This window comes from Patagioenas fasciata, chromosome 3 (genome assembly GCF_037038585.1).
Source record: "Patagioenas fasciata isolate bPatFas1 chromosome 3, bPatFas1.hap1, whole genome shotgun sequence".
In the NCBI taxonomy this organism is placed as follows: Eukaryota; Metazoa; Chordata; class Aves; order Columbiformes; family Columbidae; genus Patagioenas; species Patagioenas fasciata.
In genome coordinates, this window is record NC_092522.1 from 38,375,098 (window position 1) to 38,388,994 (window position 13,897).

At 49.8% G+C, this 13,897-nt stretch overlaps 1 protein-coding gene across 1 annotated transcript; it reads left to right on the plus strand.

Annotated features, from left to right (window-relative positions):
* Positions 1-502: 502 nt before the first annotated feature.
* On the plus strand, positions 503-13,622 carry TCTE1 (t-complex-associated-testis-expressed 1). The gene is made up of 5 exons (XM_071806132.1): positions 503-558; positions 5,879-6,130; positions 8,865-9,430; positions 10,534-10,983; positions 12,907-13,622. Exons 2-5 carry the CDS (start codon positions 5,962-5,964, stop codon positions 13,081-13,083), a joined length of 1,362 nt encoding a protein of 453 aa, XP_071662233.1. The 5' UTR covers positions 503-558; positions 5,879-5,961; the 3' UTR covers positions 13,084-13,622.
* Positions 13,623-13,897: the final 275 nt, after the last annotated feature.

Genomic DNA, 13,897 nt, shown 5'->3' on the forward strand with positions numbered 1-13,897 from the left:
CTGGTGAGCTTTAAAATACAAATGTGCAACAAACCAAGTATCCTGAGCACAGCAAAGCATTCGCTATTTGAATACTGGTACCTAACCATTCACAGAGCACTGCTCGCCCTGTTCTTTCCATGCTGCCGAGATGCCACAGCAGCTGCCGCTGTGGGATTGTACGAAACTTCGGCAAATGTCCCCACCAGCACCCCAGTGTGGAGTGAGAGGGACATTGTGGCTAGCTCACATGCTTCCATGCCGGAAAAGAGGGCCTCCACCACGGCCCAGCGCAGGGCTGCAGCAGCTTCGTTAGGGCGGGGTGAAAGGGGAGCAAGATCCCAAATCCGATCCCTCCGCACCCCTGCTCTGCTCCGGAGTGCCGGCCCTGAGGGGACCCACCCGCGACCCTCCCACGCGACGTGGGACCAGCTCCCCCACGACCTTCCCATCCTCCGGCTACCACGCGTGCCCGCCCCGGACGGGCTCCTCACGCCCCGGGTCCGCCCCCGCCGAAGCCCCGGGACCGCCCAGAGCCACCGCCCCGGCAACGGCCGCGTCCCCAGCGACCGGCGGCGGGTGAGGAGCTGGGCCGGACCAGGGGGGGCGGCCGGGCTGTTCATACCCGCTTCTCCGCAGCCGTGGGCAGGGACCGCCGGCAGAGCCGGCAAACGAAACCCCCAGGGCCAAGGGGCGACCCCGCGAGTTTCACCCGAGGCTGCGCCCGCGGCATTGCCGGGGACTGCCGGTATCCTCCCAGCGGTGACCTCGCCTCGGTGGACACCCGCCCCCCCGGGCAGTTCGGAGGTCTTATTTTTGATCAAGCGGCCAGGGTAATGAGTTTTCCTCCCTTTTGGGGGCTTTGGAGAGGACTTTCATCAGGAGGAGGGAGCATAGGATCCCACCACTGGCATTTTGTGGAGCTGGGCTGCTAAGCTGGGGGGGATGGGAGGGGGGGTGTTGAGCACCAAGAAGTTCTCCTGGCCTCCTGGGGCCGAGAGACTCCTCTCTGAGTCTCCAGGGGCTGACAGGACAGAGCCAGCTGTGCAGAGTGGCCAGGGCTGCAGTGGGAAATGATCAGGTCCTAAAACGCTTTTGTGTTTCTGACACCTCTTTTGGGCAGTGGCCCTCACCTGGGCACGGGTCTGGTGTGTTGACAGATATCCAGGACCCCAGTGCTGGCCCTTCACATCGCCTGGATTACAGTGATGACATTAACCATATTCTCAAATGGCCGACTGGCCTTGTTCTGGCTGATATCCCATTACAGACAAAATCCATTATATCTGAAGCTAAATAGATTCCTCATTTGACACACCTTTTTTTTTTTTTTTTTTTTAACTTACTTATAGCCCATTGCAGAGACTCAGCTCCTTGATGAGCCTGCAATATGCTGTCCTAATGCACGCTTACCATCAGCCTTTCCAAGTGCAAGGAAGCATGACAAGTCCCTGCAGGTGGCAGTGGGATCAGCAGTGTTAGCCAGCATTCAGGATCTCTTGCCAACATCCCCACTAGCCTGCCCAGACCAGAGGTGACAGCACAAAGGCCAGGACGCCTGTAGAACAGCTGGCATTTTCAGGGTGCTACTGCAGTGACTTGAGAATTTCCTCAGTTTCTGTGTAGACTGATCTTCAGTGTGAATGCGATCTCGGCTGGAGTGTAAACATCCTCAGAAAGAATTTCTCCTGCACTTACAAACTCTCCAGTAAATAGTAGTGCTTACAGTTGTTTCATCTCTTGGATCTTTGCTGGTAGGAGGCATCAGCCAAAGGTCACTGGTTTCTGTGCAACTCTTCTTTTTTGGTCTCTCTGGGCTTTGGTGTGAAGCAAAAGCACAAAAATCTTTTATTTCCAGATCAAAACTGAAGGTTTTTTAGGCATGCTACGTAGCAGCGTAAATTGGATGTGTGAGTGGATTTCTGTCAGCTTCTTCCTAGGAAGTAAAGTGTGGTTTGTTTTTTGGGTTTTTTTAGGAAGTTTGAGTACCATTTGCTTTTCAACCTAATCTGGGTCTTAAATGACGTTAACTGGGAGTTTACTACATGACCCCATTAGATGTATATCGTTTAGCAAAAACCTTTTTAGTGTAGGTGACTCATGTGTATGGAGAGTGGGCGGGAAGTGGTGTGCATTAACACTCTCGACTTGGCTGACTGATAGTGAATTACGCTTCTCTGGTGTTTAATTCACGCTCAGCAAACCCAGCTATGGGAACTGGCTGGATGTGGTACCTCTGGCTGGGTGAGACTCCTGCAGCCAAGGCGGAGAGGATGCAGCAGTGAAAGAGACCCTTTCCCTGTGGGCTGCACCCCTCAGTCCACAGAGACGAGCGTCAGGGCGTGCTCACCTTGCTGGGGGCGGCGGAAATGGCTGCAATGTGAGCGGTGACTCAGTGACAGACTCAGCCCCCCCCGACACCACAGGCGGGGGGCTGATTCAGACACCTGGCGGGCTGGCTGTCGCACACCGGCAGCCTCGCTCTTGCTGGCTTCACACTGAATGCCGGGTGGGAATGGTGGATTCGGCCGAGCTGACTTGTGGAGCTGAAAGGGGATCTCATCAATGTTTATAAATATCTCAAGGGTGGGTGTCAAGAGGATGGGACCAGACTCCTTTCAGTGGTGCACAACGACAGGATGAGGGGCAACAGGTACAGACTGAAGCATAGGAGGTTCCATCTGAATATGAGGAAAATCTGAGGGTTGCCAGAGCACTGGAACAGGCTGCCCAGAGAGGTTGTGGAGTCTCCTTCTCTGGAGACATTCAAGACCCACTTGGACATATTCCTGTGCAATCTACTCTAGGTGAACCTGCTTTAGCAGGTTGGTTGGACTAGATGACCTCTAGAGGTCCCTTCCAAACCCAACCGTTCTGTGGTTCTGTGATTCTGTGAGGTTGAGGGAAAACTCAGCAGCCTGGTCACAGACAACCCGAGCTGTCTGCCTCTCCTTTGGGGCCACCCTACGCTGTGGCTGACCCACAGCTGGGTAGCACACACCAACTGGCCTCCCACTGCAGGCAAGCTTTGCTCAGTAAGCTTCGCTGAATGTATGGAGGGGCTGCACTGTTACTACAGCTGGGTTTTGGCTCTGCCTGAGGGCAGCTGTGTCTCCCGCTTGGTCTCAAGGAACCCCTTTGGCAGTCCTGCATGCGCCATAGGTTATATACCCTCTAAAAATCAATCTGCCATCAGTAAGCTGGCAATCAGATCATCTGCATGATGCAACCATGAAATAATCCTAGGCCGCTGACGCTGCACTGGCTTTCCCCAACAACTGGCCTTTAACAATTGCTTCCAAAAGGTCAGGAAAGCCATGAGAAGCTTCAATTAACTGTGACTGGCCTGGGGGACAGAGTGACACAGATGCTTTTTGAATAGGACAAAGGACTGAGCAAGGAGAAAACATTTTTCACAATCACTTCTCTAATAATGACACCTCACTGCCATCCAGCTGTGCTTCGCCCTTCTGCTGAAGCCATCAAGCACCAAGAACAGGATTTCAGCTGGGTCAATGTGCTGTGGAGAGTCAGACCTCTTCTCTTTCCCCTCAATGGTGGCCCATCATCACAGCACCCTCCTTTGGGGGCAGGGAGCTTCACAGAGAAAGCCCCCTGGTCCTCACATCTGCCTGTCGCCCATTCCTTCCCCTTCCATACCCTTCCATACCCACTCCTCTCCAGATCAGGCTTCCTTTCTCTACAGCCTTCGCCTTTGTCATCCGTACACCAACGTTTCACAGGAAATTCAGCTTCCCTGCCCTTGGTGCCCTTCATCCTCCTGCTTTGTGCTGGAGGATGCCCTGTCACTGCCATCTCCACGCTTTCCTGTCTCTCATTCTCTCCTCAGACCCGCTTCAAGTGCATTCTCATCAATGATTATAAATATCTCAAGGGTGAATGTCAAGAGGATGGGACCAGACTCTTTTCACTGGTGCCCAATGATAGGATGAGGGGCGACGAGCACAGACTGACGCATAGGAAGTTCCATCTGAATACGAGGAGAAACTTATTTACTTTGAGGGTTCCAGAGCACTGGAACAGGCTGCCCAGAGATGTTGTGGAGTCTCCTTCTCTGGAGACATTCAGAACCCCCCTGGACACATTCCTGTGAAATCTGCTCTAGATGAACATGCTTTAGCAGGTGGGTTGGACTAGATGATCTCCAGAGGTCGCTTCCAACCCCAACCATTCTGTGATTCTGTGAAGAAGCCTTTGCTGATACATTTGCCACAGTACAGCACAAATAATTTTGCTCATCTCTTCTAGTTCTCAGTGTTTCACAGATCTCCTCTCTTCCCTCTTTTGCTGGTTTCTTTGCAGGCCCTGGCTCAGATGTCTTTTGGAGGGGGAAGGAACAGAGGGAGGAACACCAGCAAAGCCAGCCATGAAGCTTTCAGAGAGAGAGAGGGGCCTGTGCTGGCGGAGGCAGCACAAACTGGGAGGGCAGAGAAGGGAGCAGCCTGGTGCAGGAAAAGGATCTGAGATGTGTCATCTGGGGAGCACTGTCTGGCTCATGCCCTTCACAATGGAGGAGCTGTTTTGGATCAAAGCGCTGTTCAGCTGAGGGATGCTGTGGCACAAGATACTACATGGCATTTAGCTTCTGTGCAGGATTTTATCACAGGATCCTTTTGATTCTACTGTGATGCAAGGCCACTTTTGCCCTGAGTCATCGTCTTGGTCTTGCAGGAAGCTGTTCTCACCTCTGACATCATTGCCATCCATCCATCTGCCTCATGCTTCTTTTAGGTTTCCTGCAGTCTTTAACTGCCCAGTTAGCCCCAGTAAGGATCAGCATGGGTCTTTATGCCCTGGGAGATACTCACCACGCCTGGGAACTCCTGTTGAACCCACAGCTCAAGAAGCAGACACCTTCCAAGTGTCTTCTCTGCTTCTTTCAGATTGATATGGCTGGAAAGGGAACCATTAGGATCTTCAGACAATAACCATACACATGAGATTCTGACAACTGAGCACGCTGGTCCTGAGATTGGGGTAGGAAATGGCAAATCAGAAACTTTGGTCTGCAAAAGATCTGCAGAGCTAATAGGACTGGGCATCTTGCCTTCTGCTCCAGGGTGATTCTTTTAGCTCAGATCTGCTTAGGCTAAGTGCGGTTTGAACAGGTCAGACCCATCTCATTATTTAATGGATGTCTGGAAGGAGTTCAGCTGGAGAGTAATTGGAAAAAGCAGGAAAAAAATATGAATACACATGTAATGTATTCATCTGCAAAGCATCTTTCTTCAAAGAGTCATAAGAACAGGCATATTGGGTCAAACCAGGGGATGTTCTGGCCCAGTATCCCACTTTTGGTCATGGCCAGAAGCAGATGCCTGGAGAAGAGCAGAAAAACTATGCAAGTATGTGTGTTTCTTTCCTCCAGCACTCTCCCCATCTCAAGCTGTGTTCAACTCATGTTGAGCCAGATGTGGTTTCTGTGCACTGAGACATTCTCAAGGGGTTTCTCTTCCATGGATTTGTCCTGGAACCTGCACAGGCTCTCACAACATCCCGTGGCAAAGAATTCCCCAGCTCAACTGCAGACAGTGCAAAGAACCATCGTTTTCCTTTGCTTTAAACCCAGCTCCTGCTGGCTTTGCCTATTTCTTTTATTGGAAAACACAGCAAGCAATCAATTCCTGCCCATCCTCTTCAGCAGCACTCTCAATTAACACCACATTATTATCTGCTTATTACATGTGGTACCTAGAGACCTCTTTGTACAGGGATGTGTATAAAGATAAGGCTGAATAATTATTATTTTGCTGCAGTGCTTCCAGTCCAAGCAGAGGATGTGGGCAAAGGGCAGGGGCCAAGTGCATTACAGGAAAGCAGTGTGAGCGGACCACTGTTATCGCTGGTCTCTTTCTAAACTTACCCTTTTCTTTTCCAGGTAGCCCAGCTGGAAAATGTGGTGGTGACTCTGAAGAGATTTTCCTCTTGCTTCTCCTCAAGGAGAAGTGCATCCTGAGCAGGATGCAGCAGCCAGTACCTGGTGACAGGGCCAGAGCCATCTCCTCACTGTATCCATCCCCAGCCAGCCTTGCTGCTGAACATCGCGTCATTGAGGATCCTGAGTGGTCCCTCGCCACTGTCCCCTGCCTCGCTGATCTCTGCCTCCAGCACATCATTCACAATTTTGGAAGTAAGCGGGAGTGTGTTTCCCTTGGAACACATGGAGGGAGACCATCAGTCCCAGGGAGCAGAGGGTCAACAAGGCAGGCAGATACACCCGAAAGGCAGAGTGTGGTACCCAGCCCTGCTAAAGGAACAGATGGGGAGAAACATCCCCTCAGGCAGCTAGTTAAACAAACTCTTCAGTGCTAAGTATGTGCTTGTACACTCCAGGGATGGCCGTAGACATCTGGGCTGCTATCCAGGATGTGACTGCCCTGACCTTGTCCTCTCGTGTCCTCTTCCTTCCGTGCTCTGCTGGACCCACCTAGCCCAGCCATGGCTGGGGCTGTGGAGTGGCTGTTTCCTTCTCTTGATCCATGCATGCATTATGTTAGCAATCCAGGATGGAGCCTTGTTATGCTGAGCGCTGTACAAAGAGGTGGAGAATTACTCTTTGCTAAGAGGGGCTACCACCTCAGGATATATATATTGTGCTCACAGTCTAAGGCTTTCTCCATGGCTTTTGATGGTGATGTGACAAGCTATATCCTCAGGCAAGGGATGTGCTTTTGAAGCAGGTAGACTCATGAAACATAGCAAAACAGAAAAAGTGTGTCTCATCTACGAACTGAATGGGAAAGGCAAAGGAAGGGCCTACGTCTTTTTTGGCTGATTCAGTGAAGTGTCAGCAGAGACCAAAGGGGAGACCTTATAGCTGTCTACAACTACCTGAAAGGAGGTTGTAGCATGGAGGGTATTGGTCTCTTCTCCCAAGTAGCAAATGATAGGATGAGAGGAAATGGCCCCAAGTTGGGCCAGGGAAGGTTCAAATTGGATATTAGGAAAAAATTATTTACAGAAAGGGTTGTGAAGCAGTGGAACAGGCTGCCCAGGGAAGTGGTGGAGTCACCATCCCCTGGAGGTGTTTGAAAGGCATATACATGAAGTTCTCTGGGACATGGTTTAGTGCTAGAAATAGGTTATGGCTGGACTCAGTGATCTTGAGGGCCTCTTCCAGATGAAATTATTCTATGATTCTAAGGCTGTGTCCACATTGGGACTGTAGGACAGCACAGAGGAGCTCTGTGCTGCCTTACCAGGAGCTGATGGTACTTGGGTGTCTGAACTGGAACACCCTTGCAGTCTTATCATCTGGTCAGCCAGCCAAATGCCAAATGGATTGAACCTACAGTGCGTACATACAAGAGCAGTGTGCTCGGTGTCTTGGGGACCCTCATGCCATTCCCTGAGCTGTGTGGCTGCGTCTTGCCTGCTGCTGTGGCCTGAATGAGCCCGAGCAAAGTTCTGCCCACGTGTGTGGTAGTGAGACTGCATCTGAAATATTGTGTCCAGTTCTAGACCCCAGCGCAGGGCAACAAAGATGATTAAGGGAGTGGAGCATCTCCCATATGACGAAAGGCTGAGGGAGCTGGGTCTCTTTAGCTTGGAGAAGAGGAGACTGAGGGCTGACCTTATTAATGTTTATGAATATGTAAAGGGTGAGTGTCACAAGGATGGAGCCAGGCTCTTCTCGGTGACAACCAATGGTAGGACAAGGGGTAATGGGTATAAACTGGAACACAGGAGGTTCCACTTAAATATGAGAAGAAACTACTTCTCAGTGAGGGTGACAGAGCACTGGGACAGGCTGCCCAGGGGGGTTGTGGAGTCTCCTACTCTGGAGACATTCAAAACCCTCCTGGACACATTCCTGTGTAACCTCATCTGGGTGTTCCTGCTCCGGCAGGGGGATTGGACTAGATGATCTTTCCAGGTCCCTTCCAATGCCTAACATTCTGTGATTCCGTGATTCTGTGTCCCACCTCTGCTTGTGTTGTGGGACACTGCAGAGAAGGTCACTGCAGTGCCAGCTGTAGGACACTGGAGAGTAGACTACAGAAAGAAGCTGTGGTAAAACTTTGGGTGTCCTTAGGAAGGAAATGCCACAGAGACAGAGGAAATATAAAGGTAACTCCACTTTGTGTCTCAAAATCTGATTTCCCATGCACAGATAGGGCCCTCCACTGAGGATTTCTGTTACTCAGTACTACTGTGTATATGTTACCAAGCATTCATGGTGTGAGTACACATGGTTTTCTTTGGCATTTTTTACCACAAAGAACTTTGACCAGACAGAAGCCATCTAAGAATTAGGGTGAACATTGGGAAATAGACTGAGGGAGAAAGCTCCGGGGAAAAAAGAACTTTTATTCAAACAAGGTAGGCCTAAAGGCTAAGAGCGTGTCTCAGTGGAAAGGAACAGGAATTAATTTGGGGTAAGACAGACACCTGAGTTAAGATAAAAAGGCACTGCTTGAAGTTGTTCTCAAATGTCATCCTTCAATATGCTTAGAAACTAAAGGGAGAAAGTTCAGCAAATGACAAGCCAAACTCTCCCATAACTGCAAGGCTGAATTAGTTCTCTTGGGAGCAGAAGTCCTGCTCTGAATATAAATTGCATTCAAACTAAATTTAAACCAGGAGCTAAGTTTCTGATGCAGTTGCCAAATATTATGGGAGTAAACCAAATTATGCTGATGTTTTATTGTCAGAGTTATAAATCCTACACAGGAATGTAGGAAATGAATCCTACACATTTTTTGCTAGCTTAGCTCCCTGCACCAGCCACTGGCAACTGAGGAGAGAGCCAGGATCAGTAGAGGAGAGGGTGTGGGCACACAGCTGGGGCCTGGGCAGGACCACAGTGCCAGCTGTGGTTCCTACAGCCCAGGCCAACCTCTCCTTCTTTTTATCCCCTCCAGAGAACCCTGTTTTGAACCGTCTTCTGCCTGAACACCAAAGAAAGGTGCTGGACAAGCTCTCCACTGATGTTCCACTCGCAGTGACTGCCAACCTAATAAGAGATGAGGACTACTGGAAGAGGTGCTGCACTGAGCGCTGGCAAGTGTGTGACATCTCCAACTATGGAGGCAGCTGGAAACAGATGTTCTTGGAACGTCACCTGGAGAATGTTGTGAAATGTTTCATCCCTAACTCCACAGACCCCAACCAGGTCCTAGAGCTCATCCCACTCTGCAAAGACTATGTGCGGAAACTGGAGGTTGATCAGTTCCTGCCACCTCTTCAGGTGGATCAAAACGAGGAGATGGATGATGATGATACACGGAGTGATTTTGGAGATGATGAGGTCTCCATGCATCACTATGACATAGGAGTCCTCATTACTGCTCTCCCTCACCTTGAAGAGCTTCATCTCACTTATGGCATGAAGGACTGCGGCATGAACTTCGAATGGAACCTCTTTGACTTCACCCACCAGGACTGCTGCAACCTGGCTGTTGCCTTGAAGAAGTGCCACAACTTGAAAGTAACATAACCAAACCTGAACCTTCCTTCCTTCCTCAGCTAGATCTTCAAATTGCTTGGGGATAGAAGCACAGGGACCAGTTTAACTTTCTGGCTACACCCTTCCTTTTTCAAGTTGCAGCCTGGCAGAGTGCAGAGATGATGACTTGCTGGCCTAGTGCTGAGTATCTTGTTCTGTATATGTTCTTGTTAGAATAGGTTGTCAGAGGCTTGATGAGATGAATATTTGCTCCCACAAAACATGTTCCCTGTAGCACAAGAGAAAGCGGCACTCCTGTTTCAACTCCCCAAAAGTTCTGGGAGGCAGGGAGGGAGGAGAGCAGAAGACCAGAGAGAGTATTTCCTGAGGAGTTTTCAGTAGTTATACTCAGCAAACACATGCCAACATGCCCCAGCGGAGCAGAGACCCACAAGAAGAGCATAGGGAAATATATTTGCTGTAGAGTGATGAGGGCTTTTCTTTCGGGGCATTAACACCAACTTCAGTCCTGTGGTAACTGCAGTGCAGACACTCATCTCCTCCAAAGCACCAGTGGGCAATGCTATCGCAAGTGCAGCCAGAGTGAGCTAGCTGAACAGTCCCCACACAGACTTACGTGCTTTGGGAAATATTTGTCTGCTTGGCTTCCAGAAGAGAAATTACCTTTGCTGTGTTTATTAAGGGGCCCTGGTCATGCAGGACATTACCCTTCACCAAGAGCACTGTAGTTACCACCAGTGCACATGCTCATTCAGACAGTGTTCAACTGTGATCTGGGGTGAGTTCTGCTGTTACTCTCTGCAGATGTTTGGGCAGCTTTATCTTGTTTTAATTTAGCCCCCTGTGTCAGAGGTCACATGGAGTCATAGGAGAGGAACAGGTATTCCCAGGAGGTTAACCATTTCTCCCTAGAACAGGCATGGAACATCAGTGGGCATGCCCTGCCTGCTGGAAGTACCTGCCCACTATAAAAGCAAGTACTTGAGCCTACTGGCTAAAGTTGTCCCAAGTGCAGGGAGATGAATCCTGTCTGGCAGACCATATACTTAACTCCCTTGAGGTCTTGCACAAAGCTCAATCCAAAGCACCGACTGTTTCAGTGTCCCTGTCCTTTATCCCCACAGGTTTTCAAGCTGACACGAAGCAAAGTGAATAACAACCAAACCAGGCTGCTGGTCCGTAACTTGCTGGATCACCCATGCTTGGTGGAGCTGAATTTGTCCCACAACCTCATCAGGGACAAGGGGGCACAAGCTGTTGGCAAGCTGATCAACCACAGCAGATTAGAAACCCTTGACCTGTGTAACAACCAGATCCATCACGAGGGGGCTCAGGCTCTTGCTCAAGCCCTTGCTGAGAACTCCACCCTGACCTCCCTGAATCTGCGCCTCAACTGCCTGGAGGACAAAGGCGGGGAGGCGATTGGCCATGCCCTGCTGACCAACACCACCCTGAAGTCCATCCATCTGGGCAGCAATAACCTGTCAGAGCCAACTGCTATGGTTTTCTCCCAGGTCCTGGCTCAGAACACCACCCTGACGAATATCAATTTCTCGTGCAACCACCTGGGCCTGGTAAGAGAAACCCCTTCTCCCTGCAGTTTGTGAGCCTGCGTGGTGGCCTTGCAGAGCAGATGCTGAGTCTGCCCTGCCTTGAAGCCACAGAGGCAAATGCATCCTTCACTTTGCAATCTTGGTGCGATAACAATCAGTTGGGAGCAAGGAGTAGACTCTAGCAGACAGCAGGAAGTCAAAGGTGCACACACAGGCATTTATTTTTCTCACTTATTATATCTAGCTCTGTTCACAAGGCTGAATCTGTCTTCCAGGCTCTGGGCTTTTGGGCAGAAAGGGATTTTCCCCCAGGAAACTGAAAATCGGGGAGTATGTCTGGGAAAAATCACAGCCACTTCACACACGTAGGAGTAGATAATAAAAATAGGTGGTATGAGACGAGTGCCTTATTCATATTCTCTGTGCTTTGGATCTGCTGTGCCATCTGTCAGCAGCACACAGATAGTGTCACCCATCCCAGAATCTCTCCTGTCCATCACACGCTCAGAGGAGACTGTTAGAAAATCGTCTCGGTTGTTTTGCTCCTTTAACTCACTCTGTAGCTCTAGAGCAGTGCAGTAGGTCAGAAATGTCACATCTGGGTGCTTACGAGTGGCTCCTAAACCACAGGCCTACATTTTCTAGACAGAGGAGCATCCACAGATCTTACTACATCCCTAACAGCTGCTGTATGCAACATGCCCACAAACCAGACCAATTATCTTCTGCTGATTAAAAAGAGCTTTAGAAATCTGAAACTAGACAGTCAAATGCAATCATGCCGGCTTTTAAACTTTCTGCGCTGCCTCAGTTTTTCTTACTGTCACAATAAAGAGATAGCAGGACCAGCTGTCCCTGCTGGCAGGAATATTGACATCGATGTGTTTGACAATGGTTTTAAAAGGATTTGATAGCAGAAAACCTTTTGTGAGTTCTGAGGTTTATGATCTTAGATGTGGAAAACCATTTGAGTGTAATGATAGAAGGGGGCAAGGGTTGGAAAGGAGAGAAGGATTTTGCTTATTAAATAATAATATCTGCACTTAGCATCTTCCTTCTGATAAGCTCTCCTGGTACCCATTTGTGAAGCTCTACAGCAGCCCAACAAGTGGGCTGGTGGTATTATTTTGGGCGTAATAGGGATATTTGCTAGAGATGCATCAAATTCTGACCTTCATATCCCATTAAAAAGAGACTCCTTTCCTGTCCTTTTTGTCCTTTGCTTTTTAGCAGAAGGTCTAAGAGGCAGGGTGTTGGGATGAGGTGACTGCCTGGATGGAGGAGATGGGGGCAGGAGGTGTATTTGGTACCAGAAAAAGAATGGCTATGGCGGGGGGGAAAGTCAAATTGTCTCTAAAGACAGTGCCTCAGGTAAGGGAGGGAAATGCCCCAAAGTGAGTGTCCTCCCTACAGCTATCTACATTGTATTTTTGTCCCATACAGGCTGGGCTTTGGCTGCGTGAGATGTTTCCCCCAGGAAAGCCAGCCCAGCCTGGGAAATGGCATCCAGGCAGGAGACTGCCAGGACTGGGGCTCCCCCGCTGCCAAGATGAGGAGCAGTGTCCTAATCTCATCACCATTTGTCCCCAGCCAGCAGTGAGCTGAGGACCAGGGGACAGGGGAGGGCAGAGACTCCTCTCAGGTTATCATCACCAGCCATGGTATTAACCAGTCTGAGTTTGAGGACTCCTGACATGGTACCCAGAGGGAATCATTAGCATGTGTCATATCGCTGAGTGCTGCATAAGGTTACACTCCTTTCCTGTGTACTTCTCCTCTGAGCAGCATTTTGGGCTTCGGCAAAGGACTTCATTGCTTTTGGCACCATCTCATGGGCTCCCCACCACTGGCAGCAGGGCCGTTGCCCTGGGGAGGTGGGAAATGGAGCAACACACTTCACTTTTGGATCTCCTCCTTTAACCTCCCCTTCTTACCCATTTGCAGGATGGTGGGAAGCAGCTACTTGATGGGCTGGCAGGCAACAAGACTTTGACCGAGTTTGACCTCCGCCTGGCAGAAGTGGGTCAGGAGACTGAGTACCTCATTCACCAAATTGTGTGGGCCAACCGGGAAGTGGCAAGGCTGGGGTCTCTGCAGAATGCCCCTGCCAAACCCCTCTGAAGAAAACATTCCAGAGAGCAATGAGCTTTGCTGGTCCAGTGTTGGAGAGGTTTCACTTCAGAGGCTTGTTTTTATTTCTATTTCTGAGAAACGCTCACCTTGTGATCACCACCACATCCTTTCCCAGATTCCCATCATCCAGCCTGTGACTTAGCACAAGACAGACATCAGACCTCATGGGACTGTAGTGGCATCACAGAACCAACCTGCCTCTTGAGCCCTCTCTCCCACTGCACCCAAGACTAAATCCCACCTCCGGTGGTGTTTCTTATGTGCTCCAGCAGCAAAGTTAGTTAATGTTGTTCCACTTGTAAAGCAGCTAAGGTCAACTAACCTTCAGGGCAGGCATCTCCTTTAGGCTTTTTGCTGAGGAGGATGTGAGATGCATAGAGGATAGGGGGAATGTTGTTTCTGGTTCCTTGGCAGCTTTTTTTGTCTATTCATCTGCTCAAGGATTTATTCATTTTTTATAGCAAAATCTGTCTGGAGTCTCAGATACGCATGGTGAAAATTAAAACAAAAAAAAAATCAATAAATGATAGGTGTCTCTACCATGGTTTCCTGCTTTGGCTTGCTATGCCTTTGATCAGTGCTACCCTGCTTTGCAAACAGGTGAATTCCTTACAAGCAGATACTTACCTTAACTAGAAGTGGTCTTCCATGCAAACTTGTCAAAAAAATCAGTGCTTTGCATAACTTCAAGCTAGAGGGGTCCCTACAGGACTGCTGGCCCACACGGCCCACGGGGCTGAAAACAGGAGCAGCTTCCTTGGGCTTAGAGGAAAACAAAGCAGCGTTCTTCTGTCCCATGGGC